The sequence below is a fragment of the Buceros rhinoceros genome, unplaced genomic scaffold (assembly GCF_000710305.1).
Source record: "Buceros rhinoceros silvestris isolate BGI_N320 unplaced genomic scaffold, ASM71030v1 scaffold34448, whole genome shotgun sequence".
In the NCBI taxonomy this organism is placed as follows: domain Eukaryota; kingdom Metazoa; phylum Chordata; class Aves; order Bucerotiformes; family Bucerotidae; genus Buceros; species Buceros rhinoceros.
The window spans coordinates 4,112-24,700 of NW_010429251.1; the positions used below are offsets into that span (position 1 = coordinate 4,112).

At 38.5% G+C, this 20,589-nt stretch overlaps 1 protein-coding gene across 1 annotated transcript in view; it reads left to right on the forward strand.

Moving 5' to 3' along the window:
- The first annotated feature begins 112 nt into the window (after positions 1–112).
- The window catches only part of MBTD1 (mbt domain containing 1), a 27,062-nt gene continuing 6,585 nt past the window's right edge, over positions 113–20,589 (forward strand). The window contains exons 1-15 of the mRNA XM_010142582.1: positions 113–162; positions 3,272–3,471; positions 4,595–4,728; positions 5,497–5,611; positions 5,708–5,790; positions 10,943–11,060; positions 11,693–11,827; positions 12,302–12,390; positions 13,697–13,931; positions 14,133–14,188; positions 14,463–14,567; positions 15,421–15,568; positions 18,172–18,254; positions 18,571–18,805; positions 19,436–19,513. Coding sequence (XP_010140884.1) covers positions 3,318–3,471; positions 4,595–4,728; positions 5,497–5,611; positions 5,708–5,790; positions 10,943–11,060; positions 11,693–11,827; positions 12,302–12,390; positions 13,697–13,931; positions 14,133–14,188; positions 14,463–14,567; positions 15,421–15,568; positions 18,172–18,254; positions 18,571–18,805; positions 19,436–19,513 — 1,768 coding nt within the window. The 5' untranslated portion in view covers positions 113–162; positions 3,272–3,317. The remainder of the gene's footprint in view (positions 163–3,271; positions 3,472–4,594; positions 4,729–5,496; positions 5,612–5,707; positions 5,791–10,942; positions 11,061–11,692; positions 11,828–12,301; positions 12,391–13,696; positions 13,932–14,132; positions 14,189–14,462; positions 14,568–15,420; positions 15,569–18,171; positions 18,255–18,570; positions 18,806–19,435; positions 19,514–20,589) is intronic.

The window sequence follows — 20,589 nt, forward strand, 5'->3', positions numbered from 1 at the left end:
CACACTATCCAAAGTTCCGCAGGAGGGGTTTTCAAGAGATTCCATGTGGTGTTCACATGTTTCTACAAATGCTGTGTTTCATCATGGGTTAAAGTACCTTAACGGTGTTTATTATCAGAATAGAAGCGTTTTGATCTGCTCTAGCAAAATTCCAGCATGGACATTTGCATATCATCTTCCCTAACTGCCATCTACTTCTGCTCACAAAGTACTTGGTGAGTTTTTTGTTGTTGTTGCAAAAAATGTACCTTTTCCAAGTCTCACAAAACATAATTTGAGTAGTTTCCCCATAATTACAATCCAGATAATAACTAAATATCCTACGAAAGTTACCTGGCAGGCGTGGTCATCTTTGAGCAAAAGCTTGGATAAAAAAGTTGTATAAACCCAACAGTATTATTTTAAAAGAACCAGCAAAGCTGCTGTTTTGAGTTGTTCGTAACTTAAACTGGGACAATTTGGCCAAATATAAAGTAAATGGAAATGTGATGTATGAGACTTGGTTTGACAGTGTAGTTAAACTCGACAAACTTGCTGATTGCTACTCAGGAACTTGTACAGTGCTGAAGAATGGTTTCCTTAGTAGAGGGCCCAACTTTCCATATATAAAGTGAAAATCTCTCTCATCTGTGGATATTTTGGCAAAGAGAGCTTGGCAGTCATGCTGAGGTTTTAAATACATATGATGCAAAATAAGAACAAAAAAAGCCGACTGTGCTATTGTGGTATCTGCGATTGTAATCTCGCACCATGCTCCGGCTTGCCTAGAGCAGCCTGTCTTCCCTTCCGTGCCACTAGTCCTCCGTTGTGCCTCCAACCTCCCATTGCTTCTTTCACCTTCCTTTGCAGTGGGAGAGTTTCTCTCTCGTAGCATTGGCAGTTGGAGGGACTGGGAATGGGCCGCACTCCTCTCCCTTCTATGCTGCTACAGCACTTCAGACCTCTGCCAGCAAAGTACTGGGCAAAGCGGAACTGCCATGTGGGTCCAGAGTTCTCCAGTCTGGAACGGAAAAGGGATGTCCCAGGACTACCTTGTACTGCAGGCTCCACTAAAGGGTTGAAGTCCTCCTGTGTGTGGGATGAGGCCCTAATCTCTTGAAGTCAGCTCAGCTGACTTACGGAGGATGCATGAATGAGGAAGGGAGATCCTGCCTGTGGGCTCCAAACCACCACAAGTATCTCCCTGTAGTACTAGGAGGCACTGTGGTGCTCTGGTATTACTGTTGTGAATGGTTGATACGGAATCACATTTTATTTCCTAGCAGAGATTGTGGTCAACAAAGTTAAATATTGTGAGACATTAAGGAGTTCATGAAATCTTGAGGAAGATGACTAGTCTTCGTGTTCTGCTCTGTAAATTACTGGTGCTGATTGCAGAATACTGTATCCATGGCAACGTTGTGCTCAACTTCTGCTTTAATCTACACACACGTGCTCACACAAACAAATAGCTGATCTTGCATCTTGTTGGCTGGTGGCATCAGTAACAGTGTACAGGTAAGGCTTGGCACCAGCACAGTCAGGACTAGGTTTTGTTCTGCCGTCGCTCTTCGATGGCAACTGCTACCCCGGCTGCTTCAGGCAGATGTCAGTTCCTGCAAGGAGTTGTCAAGTTATGCCCCAAGTTTTCATTGGTTTTAATGTAATTTTGAATTATTGGCTGAGGAATGTGTGCATGATTAACATTGCCCTGACTTTTTTTGTTGTTATTTTGTTTCGGAGCTGCTTTAAGTGTTTTTAAATTTGTTTTCTTTATTGCATGACCTCTTGTGCTTACTGGTTTTTTTGTTTGGTTTTTGTTTTTATTATCATTCCTTATTGGATGCTAGGATTGGGTCAGTGTGGCAATCAGTTTTCCCTTTTAACTCTGAAGAAATCCTTTTGTAATAGGATTTAGTCAGACTGCGAAGGAGAATAGAGAATATTATAATACAGAGATGGCATGGCAGCAAAAGGCTCGGATGAGCTCCAACAATGAAGATGTTTAGCCATATACTCTCTAGGAAAGGGATTTGGGGAATTACTGTGATGAGATCTTAAAGCTATGAATCCAAATGCAATTTAAGAAGGAAAAGTCTGGTCATATATTGTTACTTTTCAGTCTACAATGAATTTTAAATAAAATTAGCTCTTGGAAAAGGAAGTAGAGGCAAAGGCTTTTGTAATATTCTGTTTTCTTGTCTGTGCTTCATTCTCCTAACTTGTGCTTCTATTGTAGGACATTTCTTTGTCTTCTTTTTATCTGTTATTTCCTCTCAAACTCAGTAGATACTGTTAAAAGTAATGGAAATATTTTGAAATCTTAAATTTTTTTTAGTTTAATGGGGGCAGCTCGTGTAGCAGTAGCTTTGTTTCAGCAGAGCTGTGTAAGATATTAATAACATGAAACTTGTCACTGTATTAAAATGCATGTATGGGATGTGCATCAGAAAAAAGATACCGGTTAATCTATTGCTTATACTTCTTTAATGTCTTTGGAAATTGCTTAACTGCTATGTGTTCCTCAAAACTGTATGTTTTTATTTGACCTCAGGTGTTTTGGTTACAGGAAAACTCTTATGTAACAAGTTTTCGTGTTTGACAGTGGCAAATTAGTCACCTTTCTATCTTGTAGCATCTATACAGACCCTATTGCCATAGTAACTGAGCTCTTCATAACTGCTAATGTATTAATCCTCAGAACGTCCCTGTGAGGTAGAGTATTCCTGTTCCACACGTGAGAAAGTGAATCACGGGGAAGCAGCGTGATTTATCCATAACCCCACGAGCCAATGAGAGCAGAGATTTAATTGCTTTTCTGTTCCTGTGGTATCAGTGCCCTCTTGGCAGAACTGTCTCTTCTCTGCCCAGCTCTCTCCCGTGAATGAATTTCAGTGAAATTGGCTGCAGCCATCTGGAATGTGCTCGTTTGCATATAAGAGCTGTGTGGCTGTCATTATTGAACACATCAGGTTTAATGAACTCTGAAGATACCAAGACAAGGAAACGTATGGGCTGCTATTGTGTATTCTCAGTGGATCGTGAGATAGGTTTTTCTTCCTGTGTATCACAATACCAAAAATTGGCTGGTTTTATCTCTACCAACACTAATTTAATTGGCGATACAAGGCTCGTAGCTCTGTGCCGATAGAGCAGTCTGTTAGTACATCTACTTTGGAAGGCTGACTGACCTTTGGAACTTTTTAAGCTTGACATTGAAATATTTGCATTCAGAATGCTCTGCTATTCTTGGGGTTTTTGTTGTTTGTGTTTTTTAATTTTATTTTTAGACAGAACATCCTTCACGAGCAGAAAGGAAAAGACGTGATTCATTCGGGATGTTTGACGGTTATGATAGTTGTAGTGAGGACACCAGCAGCAGCTCCAGTTCAGATGAGAGTGAAGAGGAGGTTGCTCCTTTGCCATCCAGTCTCCCAATTATAAAGAACAATGGCCAGGTCTATACTTATCCAGATGGCAAATCTGGCATGGGTAAGTATGTGGTGCGGGAGTACGGTGAGTTTGGTATTTATGGTTTTTAGCTTGTGCTGTGAGTTGGGGGTGGGGGGTGGGTTCCAATCCCAGGTGTTGGTCCTGATCGAAGAGACCAAAACAGCTCAAGGGTTGGGGTTGGTTTGGTTTAGCAGGGGAGAATTGTTTGGTTAAACTGAAATAAGATGGATTTTGAATCCTGCTGTCAGGAGAAAAATAGTATGGGAACATCTGACCTTCCATCAAATGCATGTTGTATATGTATATATATGCACATATGTGTATGTTTTTATTCTTTGAGCAAAATGTCACTGCGTTCTCTCTGCACTTGGGCATATATTCTTTCTACCCTTTATATATACAATATATTAAAATATAGTTCTTCCTATATTAGGAAAACTTAATTACTGCTACCATCTAAAGTCTGTTGGTGTCTACCTGTTCACTACCCACTAGCTGGGAAAAAAATTTAAAAGGGAAGATTGCTTTTATCATCAGGGAAAAATATTTTAGCCATAATCATTAGTGATTAGTAATCTACTAGATCATTATTAGATTAACTCTCTCTGGGCAAATCTTGGTATGGTCTTAGGCATAAGTTGGTCACAAACTCTTATTAGTCATCACGGAACAGCTCAGTGGGTGATGCTGTCAATCTCTGAAGTTGCTAGAAGAGGATGTTGGTGGGCTGGGGTACTTTGGGTATACTAATTTATAACTGAAAAAAGAGATCTGGTTTTATTTCAAGGCGGAAGTATTAAATATTTAGAGGAAATAAGGATTGGCAGGCCCAGATTCAAAGCAGAGGTTTCCTTGAGAACCGTGACAACAGGAATGGGCTGTAGCTGATTTAGCTGGGTCATTCACTTCTGCCTGCGGTGAAATCAGTGGCGAGCAGGAAGGAGGCGCCCCGTCACCACTGAGCTTATGGTTCTAGCGTTTCACTGACGTTTGCGGTGCTGTTCTTAAAGTTACTTTTCTGTGCAGTTCTCTTCAGGGTCAAACCCTAAGAAACTGTTCGGTGGTGCCATCTACAGGACCTTCCTTATGTTGTCTCTGTTCTGAATTTTTACTGAGGTCGTTATTACACTCTTAACATTTGTCTTGTTCTCTCTCTGATTAGCTACATGCGAGATGTGTGGAATGGTTGGTGTCCGTGATGCTTTTTACTCTAAAACAAAACGCTTCTGCAGCGTGTCATGCTCCAGAAGCTATTCATCGAACTCCAAGAAGGCCAGCATTCTGGCCAGGCTTCAGGTAGCGGTACAGACACCATTTTCTCTTTATACTTACTGTAGTCCATGTTTGTAAACTTGCATGCTGTTGTAAGACAAGTTTCTTAGCACAGAAAAAGTTTCGCTAAGTGGTCGTGCAAGCCAAAACTCAAAACTACCAATATTACTTCACTCAGCAGAGCGAATTATGGAGAATACAGGCTCCTTATTTCCATTCTGCTTCAGTGGCCCTTCTGCAAGAAAAAGATCAGAAAAAATTCAGTCCACTTGTATAGGGATTTGAAATTTCATGCATCTCATACCAAAAAGACTTTTTGGCTTTAGAGGGCATGAAGGTTTATTTAGAGTTCTTGTGGTTTGCTTTTAATTAAATTGTTAATCAAAAAATTATGAAGGTGTATTTGTAACAGTCAAGAAAAGAGATAGAAATGCCAAGAATTACATCTTATCTCAAATGCATTGCAACAAATGCCAAGAAATTGCACTCATCTAAAGTAGATGACGAGTTCTTCTTTTGACCTGCTTTTAAAAGATATCTGTTTTTCAGGTAAACAACCATGAATCTATAATGCTGTTCAAGTTGGAATACTAGTACAAAAGTCATCTTTTGGACATTCTTTGCTACTGGTTTTTAAATTTATTTAATATTACATGTAGTTTTGTGATACTTAGTCAACTTCTGTTCTGTGTTTTTCTGATTTTAGTTAAATGTACCAGAGAAGTTGTACTTAAGGAAATTTCCTGATGAGAGTTTGGAAGGATTTTATTTACTTAAGTTTTTTTGTTTTAGGGTAAACCTCCAACAAAGAAGGCTAAAGTTCTACAAAAGCAACCCCTTGTGGCGAAATTAGCAGCCTATGCGCAGTACCAAGCAACTTTACAAAACCAGGCAAAGACTAAGGCAGGTAATGACATAGAAACAGAACTGAAACAAATTCTTGGTAATACAAGATTTGTGGCTCATTAGCAGCTTCCTAAATAAAACAACTTTCTCTTGGCAGCTGTCCCTGTGGAAGGTTTCAGCTGGGGTAGCTACATCAACAGCAATAGTTTTACAGCAGCTCCTGTTACCTGTTTTAAACACGTAAGTATTTTTTCTGTGTGCGCTTTCTTTTTGTGTGGGTGCATGAGTGAGCAAGAGTGATGTGTTAATTCTTAAATACATTTCTGCAAAACATTCGTATCCAGAATGTTTCCTGGCCTTACGTTGTAGGCTGTGTGAGTATGACAACTTTTTAGGTGGGTATGTTTGGTTTTAGCTGTCTTTTAAAATCTTTCTGAACGCAGTATCAGTTACTCTCATCATACGTGCTCTCATAAACAAAGAAAAATGTAAAAGGAGGATTCTTCAACACGAATTCAGTTATTTTTCTCACATTCAAGGTGCAAGATCATCAAGTGCAGGGTGTCAAACCAACCAGGTCACACAATATTAGGAAAACTTGCAAAAGGCTTCTTAGCTTGAGTCAGCTGATCTTTTGGGTACCTAAGTGGATTTGAAATTTTTTTTCTTTGTTTTTAGTCAGATTCCCCCTGTCAGTTGTGCTGACAAGTAGTGTAGAAATAGAGGAAAAGAAAGGCTTTTGAGAAATCTGAAATTGAAGAGGTTGGCCTTCTTTGAATTAGAATTACAAAAATTCCAAACAAGAAGTCCTCAGTCGTTACAGAATGTAATTAGGGGATGAGAAAAATCCCAGCATCTGTCTTTAATCTGTTTGTTAAATTCTAGTTATTAGATCTTGTTTAAAATATTGGCAATACTTTCTGTCTCTAGAAACTTTCTGACAAAGTATTTTCTCAGCAAACTTGTATTATTATTATTTGGGAAGTTAAAGTGTTCCATCTTCTTACAAAAGTGTTATTTTGCTCAAAATAATCTGATGAAAATGGCAGTCAAAGGAAATATTTGTTTCCTGGAAGTTGTCCATAAGGGAGAAGAGAGACATATTTTCTGTCCGGTTCTGGAATTCATGCCCTGTCAACTCATAAATCAGTAGGCGCTGAGGGCTCTTGGCAGTTGGCACTTTCTGAATAGCACCCTTTATGCTTGGAGGCTGTAACTATTGCCCAGCACAGAGCCTTGCGCTCGTGTGGCTTCATGAATTTGTATCAAATTCCACGTGCTTAAGTAAGCGTGTGTGCGCTCTGCCTTCACGGTTATGTATGTGCTATAAAGGGTAATTTCATAAGTACGTATCACAAGTGGTGTTTGATAACATGGGCTGTGTACTGTAACCACAAGTGCTTCACCATCTATGGTATCTTTAGTTAGCAAACAGCTACGATGGTTAGGGCATGTGTAAATTACGCTGTGAAAAGGAGTTCTGTCTTCCTTTCTTATTGCGTCATTCATTGAGTGGAGCAGACCCCCCGTAATGTGAGCAGATGCAATACTAGCGTTCGTGTTTCACCTGGAGTGAGCTCACAAGCTACATGGCAACACTTCCACTAAGCCTGAGTGTTGTTTCTTGTCTGTCCCTATTTTCCTCTTACCTACAAGTAAGAGGACGTCTTTTGGAGATTTCTAGTTTTCTGGTGGACTTTAGTTAGTGTTACAAGGATGTGATTTGCGTTTGGTGAACATGTATCTGGGCGTATCTGCGTGGATATTTGATAAGGATCATTGGGTTCAATATTAAAGAAAATTTAAGGTAATGGTAACATGGGATTTACCTTCTTTAATATCCTGATATACTTCAGTATTTCAGGTCTGATTTAATTTTCCCTGATTTTCTTTTTTTTTCCTGGGGTGTGATTTTTGTCTTAATTCTAAAATGTAAATTTTAAATTACACACACTTAAATCTTGAATTTCTCTATATCTTTTTCTTTGTATGAGAAGAGTTAGGATTTTTCAAAGTCTTTTGTTGCTCTTAATGTGACTTTTGCGCTTCCTTGTTACCTTCATCGCAGACGTCAGCATTGAGTAAAACTAATGAAATTCACTGGCAATAGTACATTTATACCCACTTCATGGTTCAGTGAACGGAAGTGGAGAAGCTGCTTGGTTCATGTCATACAGGAAGCCTGTGATAAAGGCAGAATTACAGTTTGTGCACCTTGTAACTCTTGTTGTTAAATTGTGTTAAATCAGACATACGGCAGTAGCTGATGCAAGGAGGAAAACGCTTAACCTAATGTTTTTAATACTGTATTATAGCTTAGTACCATACCATGTGCTCATTGCTAACCAGCATTCCAGTTTTATTTTCTAAATGACACAGTTCTAAACAGTTTTTGCTTTTTCCTATATTTGCTTTTACTGGCTCAAACCATTCCTAGAAATGAAAGCAACTGCAGTGCTTTGAGTCATTTGTCTTCATGCACAGTTAATACTAATTATTCTTTTCCACTCTGTTGCTAGTGAAATGCACATTTCCTGAAGTTAAGAATTTTTCAATCTTCCAGTTGAATTTTATTCTGAGCTGAACTATTTTTATTCTCTCAGTTTCTTTTAAGTTTGCTCGAAGGGCGCGTTTCCCGGATTTCACACGAGGTGGCAGTGCTTTGCTTTGAACGGTTTATTTTAGCCCGGTTTGCACATCGTCTTCTCTGGCTTTGCCTTTTGTGGGGGTTTTGACATACTACCTTGGGCTTCGGGAATTGGTAGCATCACTTTGCCTTTAATATCTTGATTGAAGTCTCAAGTCTGAAGTCGTGGCAGAGTCAGTGCCATGCAAAACTTTTACAAGCGGTGAGAGCTGCAGAAGCCACGAGCTCATTTAACCCACGAGATCTCTGTTCAGCCTGGCATGTACTTAGCCTTTAAGTGTTCCTGTCGAACAGGACCTTCCTGATTGCAACTTACCTTGCAGAGAAGGCAGCTGCTGTTCACAGATAAACCCTCCCAGGTCATCTCCCGGAGCAGGAAGCGATGAACCAGATCTTCCTCTTTTGGGAGTGACGTGAAGTGGATGTCTTCGTCATGAGTCTGAAAGGTAAATTTGTTCTTACCTGTAAATTATGGTTCTGCTAGTTCACGCTATGCCAATCCAGACTTAAGAGTTACCCTTCTAGCCAGCAGACAAATAAGATTTAACACTTATATAGTGCTTTTGGAGTTTTTCAAAGCACTGTGCAAACATCAATTGATTAATCAGATGAAGACAGAGGAGACATGAGGGAAGGCGACTGTTATAGCCCTGGTCTATCCAGTCTTCCTCCCTTAAGAATATTCCTAATGAGTGCAAAAGGAAAAGATGGAGCAGTATACGAGGTATACTGTAAACCATCGCTGCAGGAGAGTAAAGTTATCTGGCATTTCCGTAGTGATGCTACACAGGATGGCTTCCTTCTTCCAAAGGGTGAGCCATACGGATTGGTCTAGGAGAACTAGCAGAACCAATATTTTCACAGACAAGGACAAATTTAACTTTCTGCTATTTCCCTCTATACCAATCCATGTTCTAGAAATAAAAATTCATGACATTTCCATTACTGATTGATGTAAGAAGTGTTTCTCTGAATCAACTGATAGATGAGCAGGCAGTAAAATATATTTCTATTAAGCACAGCTGGATTATGAAATTATCCAGCACTGCTATTTTTGATTGTTTGGCCTCATCAGTATCTTTGTACAAGGCAACAAGATTTACTAAAATATGCAGTTTGGAACGTTTTATTTTCCCCATTCAATTAAAAAAGCTACACATGTCAATTTACAGATGATAGTGAATATGTAATAGGACTTGATTAAGAAGCTGTAGCTGCATATTTTGTGTGTGAAAATAAGCCATCATCTTTCGAGTTGTTTTTCTCTCTGCCTGCCAGGTGGCAGAAAAGAGCTCTGCGGTCTAGACGGGACATAGCAGAACATGAAGAGACCAGGCTTCAAGAATAAGAAACTGGCATGCTTGCAGTAACTTATTTTCCTTTAATAGTTAAAACTAGTTTTAAGTTTTACGTGCCCACCCTCAGATATTTCTGCTAGTGAAGGGTGTGCCTTCTACAAGTTTGGCTTTTAATGCCGCTAGTTGGCTCTTGCTGATTGCCAGAAAAATTCCAGTATCGTGATTTCCAGTTGTTTAGGATTAATGCAAATTTCTTCAGTTGTGGCTTTCAGACAAAATTCTGGGAATTCGATGCTATTCCCATGGAGGAGTTAAGTCCCCTGTGTTTGCAAGAGCTTTGTAACTGAGACACAGCCTCAGAATACTGTCTGCCTGTTACAGTACAGAGCCAGAGCATCCCTTCAGCTGTCCCTGTGACACCTGGATATTCTCTGAACTGATAAGAATTTGTCTCGCCACACCTTAGAATTGATGTGGCTATTGTTCCAAAATACCCCAAACCTGAATCTTTCTTTTCTTGCTGGTCTCAAGTTTAAAGTCGACTGAGTCATTTTCTCTTTTGTTACAAATAAAACTTCAGTGGAGTAACTTTGAAGGTTTTAGTGTCTTCACCACTGTGCATTTCTGGTATCTCTACAGTGCTCTTTGACTCTCTTTTCGTGGTGCTCTGTTCAACAAAGCTTGTTGAAATAGAGACCTAAATTTAATTTTTACATCTGGTCTCCCCAGTCCTGTAGTAGTTCACCAAGCTTGTGGTTCTTCCCGTTGCTAACACGTTAGTCTAAGGCTGCAGGACAGTGGGTGGGGAATCGAGCAGTGCATTTCCTTTTGCCATCCACTTACAAGGTGCCTCTCAGCTTTCTAGTCTTCTTGCTTGCTCAGTGAAACGATCACTTCCAAGTGATATTTACATCCTCTGAGAGGATGTAAACCAGTGGGTGATAAACTCCACCATAACAAATCATCAGCATAGATTCAAGAGATGACTTTTAGGCATTTTTTCAGGAACTTTTCTGATTTACAGAATTTGAAGATTTTTATAGCTGTGGTACAGGTATGAACATAATATTCTTGCAAGCAGAATTGCAGAGGAATTACATTATTCTTACTAAAATCAGTAGCTTGCACCTAATTGAAACACAGTAGAATAAACCTGAGCTGTCAGTATGTGTAATTTGTTCTTCTGCTTTACAGATTTTTAAACTTGGAATCCTATAGTTTTTGCAGGAAATACACAGGAATAATTAGATAGAATTGCAGTGCTACACATAGGCTTCAAATCAAAACCAAACTAGTTTTTCATGGACTGTTTTCTAAACACATGTATGTTTCATCATGTATATTGATTGGATTGTCTGTAAGTTGTTCATAAAACATTGATATAACAAAAAATACTTATTTACGTGTGGTGAACTGGTGACTTTTTACCCCCTACCTTAAATGATAGGCACCTATGGGGACATGCTGGGGTGATATCTCAGAAGGAGTGCGAGTGGAGGTTCCAAACACCGACTGCAGCCTACCTACCAAAGTCTTCTGGATAGCTGGAATTGTAAAATTAGCAGGTACCTATAGTTTCATTGAAATTATTAAAATAAGCAAAATACCTCTGTGAAGGGACCTAATAATTTAGTCAGTGGTCACCTGGATGGTATAATGTTGACACTGGTGAGGTTGTCAGAGCTGGGGCGGTAGATTTTGTGTGGTAGCACTATCACAATGTTATGCTCTTTTACAGTGGCTTCAGTGACACTTGAGAATGCCTGATATGCTTTTTTTTTCTCCTGTTGCATCGAAGTACAGTAAGAGCAGTGCAGAATAAGGAGATAGGAACTAGTGTAAATGCTAGCAAGTAAGCCTCTACAAATCGCTTTTCGTGGTTAAAGATTCAGGGTTACATAGCTAATATGAAAAAGCAGGTACTGTGGGTAATTAATTATTCTGTCCTATATATAACTTCTAAAGGTTTATAGTTTTAATTAAAATTTGACTTATAGGACAGCACCTGCACATTTATCAAAGTAATCCATTCTGTGCATTAATCACGTGCAGAAATGTGCCTTAAGAGTAACATTCTTGAAAAAGTTAAAGTCTAGAAAATCCAATCTAATATACATGGATTGGTGAAGAAATATTAATACGTATTTTATAGTTTTGTTTCAATTTTGTCTTTTTAAATGGGATTGCTTTCTTCCAGGCTACAATGCTCTGCTAAGATACGAAGGCTTTGAAAATGATTCAAGTCTTGACTTCTGGTGCAACGTTTGTGGGTCTGACATCCACCCAGTTGGTTGGTGTGCAACCAGTGGGAAGCCCCTAGTTCCTCCTCGAAGTATGTAAATAGTAGCCTTACTGATTGATAGAAAAGTCTTTCTTTATTAAACTAAATTTACTCATGGTCCAGATATTAAAGACTTTTTTTTTTTACTATAGCGACTCTTTCAACAGTTATGAATAAGTCATTTTAACTTGTGGAAAAATAAGGACTTATGCTGAAAGTGATTCTTGGAGTAGCCCATCTGATGCGACTGGAAGTTTTTAAGATCAAGGTGGAAGCGGTTAGCTAATCAGTGATATGAACATGCACTGATTTTATTTATATTCTATTAAATTCTTCGCCCTGACATACCCACAGACTTAATCTTGGGTAGCGTTCATTCTCTAAAGAGGTTTTTGTCATTGTTATCATCCAGGCTTTTTAACAGTCATCTGGGATTTCTTCTTTACATATTCCAGACTCTAATATTGTCTCTAATGGGCACAATTAAAAATCAGTGGCTTATTTTTTCCCCTTCATTTGCAACAGCCATCCAACACAAATACACAAACTGGAAAGCTTTTCTAGTGAAACGACTTACTGGTGCCAAAACACTTCCTCCTGACTTTTCTCAGAAGGTAAGGCTGATGCAATGTCAATGATGTACTGTAAACGAAATTGCAGCACAGTGTGAAGAAGTGAAGTATTTGACAAAGGCACGTGAGCTCCTTTTATAGTGAAGATGATACAGTAGTTTCTTCCCTTAAATACAGTTTTCCTTGGAATCTCTAGTCGCCATTTATACGCAGACTTGTGTGGATTTGGAAAACTGTCTCCTCTCGCAGAAAGTAATTTTCGTTAAAAACTAGTTAGTCTATTTTAACTTCAAAATACCCCAATTAAAAAAAAGTGCTAATAAGCTACCCTGTGATATGCAAGAAAAATTAAAACTGATTTTTCTTCTTCAGGAATTATTTTAAATCATACACTATTTCAAGAAACTGAACAAAATGTGTTAATATAACACCTTTAGATGCCAATAAAATACATAGTTTTAAGTGTTAATATTTTTCATTTGCTCTGGACTAGATTTTTTTGCTGTCTGAGTCATGTCTTTGTGCAGCTGCTTGTATAGCGTGCTGTAAGTTTACTAACGTTTTGAGATGGTATGTAGCTTTTAGGAAGAATATGAGACTTATTTGTTGTCTTAGATTACACTGCATCTAATATTAACAAACAAACAAACAGAGAAATCTTCCTGCAGTTGTTCATTTCTATTTAAAAATTGGCTCAGCTGGAAGCCAAATTAAATTGGCAAGATCTCAACACTTTGGGGAGTTCATAATGGAAATGGCAAGTGACAGATACTGATTTTTGAACAATGTATTGTCATGAGACAGATTAACATCTATTTCCATTCTCTTCCTTTCTTTTTGGCATACTCTGAAGAAATATGTTTGTGAGTGGCCAGCTTTAATTATGGTGAAGGTTTATTTTCCATGCCTCTTACAATAAAGAATTTTAATCCTGTTTTTAAAGTGCTATTTTTTGAGTGAATAACAAAGCACAAAAAAAATCTTGGGTTTTTATGTTCAAATTCTTTCTCAAGGTAATTTTATCCATTGTTAACAACTGCACAAACTTCCATTAAGTCAATGGAAAATTTCTGTACCGATGTGAGAATTGTATTAGGGACTGTACCTGATGCAGTTAAACCATTCCAGGATCTAGTCTACTTAGTTTTCTGAAACATTTCATTTTTCCCCATGTGCAATGAAATATAAGAGAAATCATTTCCGCAGGTTGGTTAACAAGTCCTTTAATTAAATGAAAAGGGTGTTGATACTGCGCTTTAATAGCAAAAGACACATGCCTAGGGAAAACCAGGGTAAACTCTTACAGAATGTTGTTGTGTTTTTTTTTTTTTTCCCCTGTTACTTTAAGGTGTCTGAGAGTATGCAGTATCCATTCAAAACTTCCATGAGAGTAGAAGTTGTTGACAAAACACACCTTTGTCGAACAAGGGTAGCAGTAGTAGAAAGTGTCATTGGGGGACGGTTAAGATTGGTGTACGAAGAAAGCGAAGACAAAACTGACGACTTCTGGTGCCATATGTACAGTCCGCTCATTCATCACATTGGCTGGTCTCGAAGTATAGGACACAGGTTCAAAAGATCTGGTAAGCTGCTTGTGTGTTAGAGGTGTCTTGGTGGGGAGTTTCGGCTTGGAGGAGTCTGACTTAAGCAATTCTGTGACTTTATACAATTAATAAAACTAGCTGGAGTAATGATCACATTGTATTAGTTAATGTATTCAGAAAAACATACTTCCTGCTCTATTAACAAAACTTTGGAGTAATATGTACTATTATTCCTTGTAGATATTACAAAGAAACAGGATGGACATTTCGATGCACCCCCACATTTATTTATGAAGGTGAGTTTGCTGGCAAGAACATTTGTCTTCTCAGAGTTGATTGAGGACCTTTAGTTCCTGAAAACAGACCTAAGGCACTACTTAGGTCCTGGAAATATGCCCAGCACAACACAAGCGTTACTTTTCTTATTCAAGCACTTTCCTGATGTGGCCTCCTGGACATAAGCAGAGGCGATAGCAGCTGTTTCAGTCTGTTTCTTTGGCAATATGGGGTTATATATTGTTCCAGCCTTACTAGATTCTTAGCTTCTGGTGCTGTTGTGTGATTCTTCAGGTAAAAGAGGTTGACGCAGCTGGAGAGTGGTTTAAAGAAGGAATGAAATTGGAAGCTATAGACCCCTTAAACCTTTCAGCAATATGTGTGGCAACTATTAGAAAGGTAAGAAAAGAGATGCATATTTTGGGAAGGCAGATAGGAATCTTTTTTTCACTCACCTTTATTCATGTTTGAAACTAAAGGCTCAAACCCAAAATAAATGTAGTTCATTCAGAGTGAACATTTATGGAATACGTCCACTAATGCTTTATACACAACTGCTGTGAGAAAGAATATACTCACGTAAATTTTTTTAATTTTGACTTTAATCTCAGGAAATTCAGCCTTACCTTTAATTAGAATATAACATGCTTGTGAGGTTAATTTGTAGGACAATCTTCTGCTAATTATACCAAGTGTTTTGCAACCATCCAGAAAGAAACCTCATCTTGTTTACTTGCAGAAGTCTATGAAGAGATTTTAAGGATGTCTTTCTTTCATAGCTTGATTGAAAGGGAGCCCATCCACGTGAAATCCATTTTAAAAGAGGAAGGAGATGTCCAAAGTAGCTTAGCAGAATTGCTAGTCTTACCAGTGAGGAGCGTGGTTGTGATTTTTGAGTCTTTTTTACTTGTTAATGGTGTGCAGAATATCCTTTCAAGCTAAAGAGTAGTCTGAATTACAAAGCTTTAGAACTAGAGCTGATGTTCATGAGCAAAATAAGCTAGAGATCAGGAAAGGGAAATGTTCCTCTCATAACATTGTAGTTAACGAAGGTACATTTGACAGTAGCACACACGGTCTTGGAGGCAGGTATGCTTTGGGGCTTTGTTTTGTTGTAACTGAATGTCCTTCTAAGTGTGCTTCCTTTATTGTTGAGTTACTTTTCACTCTTTTGAAACATGGCATGCTTTCTTTCTAGCCTTATCACACAGTTAAAGGTATTTAATGTAAAATTTTGTTTTTCTTCACCAAGGTTTTAGCAGATGGCTATCTTATGATTGGGATTGATGGCTCAGAAGCAGCAGATGGGTCTGATTGGTTTTGTTACCATGCCACTTCCCCTTCTATTTTCCCTGTTGGTTTCTGTGAAATTAACATGATTGAACTAACTCCACCCAGAGGTACATATAGCATTCTGACCACATTTTATTTTGAATATTTTTCAGTGATATTGTATGTGCCATATGCTTTGTTTCTTAACTCAGTCTACAAAATTCATGTCACTTTTTAGGACTTTCTCAAGTCTGAAACAAATACAACAGCCTAAGTTCAAAGTAATCTAGAGCAGAGATAACAAACTTGTTCATTTTGACTTTTTCTAAATGAAATCTTTAGCCAGAGAGTCGATCAGCAGTTTTCTTTTGCTGTCGGAAGTTGAGGATAGGCGCTGGTTGAATAGTATATCCATTGAGTGAGTGGGAAGTATGCTAGTCATTGAAAGGACCTTTCAGAGTATGTCACTGCGTGGGAGGTCCTGGGCACCAAAAGGCTTAACAAACATTGTAAAAAAAAATCTCAGATTTAGGCTAATTTGCAGCACCACCAGGTAACATTTTGAAGACTAAGCACAAACGAGCCTCGAGGAAGTAGCCATTAGAGCTGTGTGCTGAGTAATCTTTTCTGTGAGAACAAGCTGTCTGTCCTCTAGTGCGTACCCCTACAGCAGGCTATCGCCTTCATGATCCCCCTTTATGGTCTTGGTCTAGCAGTTTATAGAGGATTGTAACAACAGGTAATAATGGCTTTCGATCAATTTTTTTTTTTTCTTCATTCTCATTCTTGCAGGCTTCTACTTGTATTTATTGAATTATTTTTCTAGGTAATAACTGCAAAGCCAGTAATGCAATGTGAAGAAAATAATTTCGTATCATTTTCATTATTGCACACCAATGAATCTGTCGTGTTTGAGTATGTGGAAAGCGCAGTTGGACATATTTACATTATTTTTCAGTAGTTCATTTAGTGAATTTATTGCCTTGAAATTCATCAAGGTATAATCGCACCTCAGAAATAGGTGGTGCAAGAGTCTCTTGCAGTAAGAGGAGGTTTTGTGGGAGGAAAAAGCATACATAACAATACATATCGATCAATTTAGAAATAAATACAGTAAACTGATGAAACAGAATAGGAAAAATATCTCCTTTCTGTGATGAAACTTTTCCTCTTCACTCTTCAAGCACTACTTACACAATAGCATGTGAATTTTATTGTTAATAAGATTGTTTTTTATACTTCTGTGGTTTTTGTGTCATGGCAACCTTATTCTTTATCTGTGCGTGTATTTTCCCTTTTGTTACGGTTTTCTGTAACAGTCCTGTATCATCCAGTGAGAGGCTGTTATAAATCACACTAACAATAATCTAAAAGTCATTTGAAAGAGGAATTAACGGGAGTAAAATACAGAACATAATGCACATTAACGTATCTAATAGGATCAAAGTGACCAAAGCTTTTTAGCTCTTGCAAGAGGGGTGTTTTGCTTTCCAAATAGTGGGCTCGAAAACGGACAGTTTCTTAATTCTCACTGCTCTCACAAGGACCACGTGCACATGTCTCGTGTGTTTGTGGAGAGAAGTAAATTAAAGGAACTTGAGTACAAATATATTGGTCCACCAGAGGAACTGTGCATTAAGAAAAGCATTAACAGGCAAAACTGATACGTTATTACCCTTATTGATCGCTGGCTGTCCAGCTCCATCTGCTGCTGCAGGCAGTACGTACCCAACGTGAACACTCCTTTCCAAAGTCCATTTAGCTATGTGGATAACTTTTATGTTGCTGTGGAATCACTGGACTTCATGTTTACAAGCTCGTTCCTTCCAAACGTCTTCATCTCTTGCTGAAACCAGTAGAAGGTGAAGATGCTTAGACACTTTCAAGAAGGGGATTGTGGTTTGGGCCGTGAGTGATAGTGACGTGATGAGTTTGGCCGTGCCGAACTGAGCTATGACTCATGAGACCTCTCTAACGCCACTTAGGTGAAACCCAACTGTTTCCCATAGCTCCCCATGCCATGCCCACTACGCTGCAATCTTTTCAGAGTGTCCAACACTCACACTACTATGAGGAAATCTTTCAAGCTGCTGTTGCTCCAGCTAGAATTTGAGAATTGTTGGCTATAGATGTTGCCCAAAGTTAAAAATAGTCCTGTGTTTTATGCATGTTCAGTAGATGAACGAAAGCTAAATACATTTGAGAGATTATTTTCTTACCTTTATAATAGTTTTTAAGAAAAAAATTCCTGATATTTTCCATATTATTGCGATTTTTAACCTTATTTATAAATTCTAAAACATCCATGCTTGTTCTTGCTGCTCTGTCCCCAACAATTGAAGTGTTTCAATAGTGGAGCTCTTTCCTCACAGGAAAGACACTGGATGTGCTTAATTACATGAATCTGTTCTGGGTTATTTGTGTGGGGCATTGTAGAGATCAAGGATCTACGTGGACAGAAAACTTCAAGTATGAATGATTAATCTTAACGTTAAATGACACTTTCTATATTATCCAGAGGTTCATTCATCTCGTTTGTTGCAAATGGACAATGTCCAGGTGACTGTCTTGTCCCTTAGACCAAAGCTCAGAGAGCGGACGTTTCTGATGTTATTGTTTTGCTTCTCTGTTGTCTTTTTAGCCATGACACAGTGCAAATATTCTACTTTTGTTTTGTTCGTATGTGTGAAGTTTGCAGTTGATGTATGAAAATGTTGTTTAAAATTCACAGGTTATGCAAAACTCCCTTTTAAATGGTTTGACTACCTCAGGGAAACTGACTCAATAGCAGCACCTGTAAAGCTCTTCAATAAGGTAAGAAACATTGTGTGGATTTAAACTGTAATTAATATTTTCTTTAAGTTTCTGTCTACATAACCCATAGGATTGACCTATTTCACTTGGAAAAATGAAGACAACAGACTTTTAGAAATAGGAACCATTTGAGTATACTAAGCTTGAATATGTCTGAAATGTTCAAGAGATACAGGGGTACATGGAACTTCATAAATGATACTTGGTGTTTTCCTGTATTAAGTTGACTGAAATACTCATTTAAACACTGTGCTGAAGCTGTCTTGATTAACGTGTTTGTTTACTATGTTTGCTTCGTTTGCGTTTGCTTTTCCAGGAAGTTCCAAACCATGGGTTTCATGTTGGAATGAAACTGGAGGCTGTTGATCTGATGGAACCTCGCCTGGTCTGCGTGGCCACAGTAACGCGCATTATCCATCGCCTTTTGAGGATACACTTTGATGGGTGGGAAGATGAGTATGATCAGTGGGTGGACTGCGAGTCCCCAGACCTCTATCCAGTGGGATGGTGTCAGCTAACTGGGTATCAGCTACAGCCTCCAGCGCCACAAAGTAAGTTCTGTTCCGTAAATCATTGAACGGTTGCATAGTGGTCCTTGTTCATGGACGACGATTTTCCACAATTCACCCTCTTTAAGTTGGGTCACCATGCAGAACAAACGTAGGATAAGTCCTTGCAAATGCTTAGAAGTACTCAGCTCTAATCTCTTCTACCTTGACCTTTAAAATGCTTCTGGGAATTTCTGTGTCTGCTTACTGCTTTTTAATACAAGATGTGTATTTGATCCAGGGAAAAAGCCTGTTACTTGTCAGTTCTGGGTAATATCACTGAGAATTGATACTGCTTTAAGATTATAAAGATATATTCCCTACCTACTGAATTTGAGGGAACTCAGCGTGCGCAGAGGTATTTATGTGAAAACACTGTCTTTTATTTAGTGCATCAAGATTTGTACTATCAGGTCAATTTTTACAATGATAATTGTATTTCGAGAACTGTTAATGGGAGGGTGATAGTAGTTACTGTTAGTCGTTTAATGGAAGGCTTTTCCCACAATAAAAGTATTTTGCCTTTGTTCAGTCACTAAGAAGAAATTCTGTGACTGTGGAGCAGCTCTGACATATTCTGAGGTGTTTTTCCAGAATATTAAACTTTAACTTTGAATTCTTAATTTTTTGCAGCATCAAGGGATAGCCAGTCGAGTTCATCAAAACAGAAGAAGAAAGCTAAATCACAACAGTACAAAGGACATAAGAAAAGTGGGTGACAAAGCAGAGTTTTCACTTCTCTTGTTTAAAAAGTTTGTGGTCTCTCTAAGTCCCCGTTCTATTCGGAAACATTTGTGTGTAAGCAGGTGTTGTGCTTAAAGGTGCAGTATGCCATGAAAGGAACTTTTTCATTGAGAATAACCGTTTTTTTGTAACTTACAACAGGGTCTTTGTTGCCAATCATAATCTATATGAATTGTCAGCGGACAACTGTTACAATATTTTTGGTATTTGAACATTGGTTTAGTTAAATAATCCGTTGACTATGTAGGTACTGCTGTCTTATACAAAATACTTGGGTATCAATGCACGTGGTTTTAATTCTGCTCTTTAATGCAGGTGTAGGAATAAGAACCAAGTTACTTGGATGAGAAAGAATGAGAGAGTTAATTTTGAGCTGATTGGGGAAAAATTCAGGCAGGTTTGTGTGAACAAAAAAAATCTCATCGGTTTCCCGTATTTCGTATGTTTTTATCTTTGAACGGTAGTTCATTGTGTTGAAATAAGATGCATCCATGGATTTCTGCTCTGTCACAGGTCTAGCTATCAGAGAAAGGCCCATTTACCTGGGTTAGGGGAAAAAGATAGCTTCATTCTGAGTAGGACTTGAAGCGAAACTCCGAGTTAGGTCTGCCCTACCTTCCTGCAGTGATTTTGAGATTGTGTCACTTGAGATTAAAACTGTGTTTTATCTGGGGCTTTCCCTGTGATACAACCAGTGTGAGGAATTGGAAACCCTTGTCTTCCCAGCAAATCTGTGCATGGATCTACTAAGGCAAACTGGAATCTTCTTCACTAGTCATTGCAGAAAGCAACCTTCGCTATTTTGGTCTTTGGACATAAAAAGAAGTTGAGCAGTGAGTGCCACGTAAAGCAGGTGTCTGGGAAGTTCTTACGAAGTGCCTCAAACACTGCACTGTTTCTCCTTTCTGTTATTTGAGGAAATAAACACTGAGATCCAGATCCTGCTCAGGATCTTGCAGCAGTATTTTTCAAGTGAAATTCAGGTACAGAGAAACTGCTGGCTGGAGAATACTGAGAAAGTCAAGTGCTGCTGCCTTAAGCTA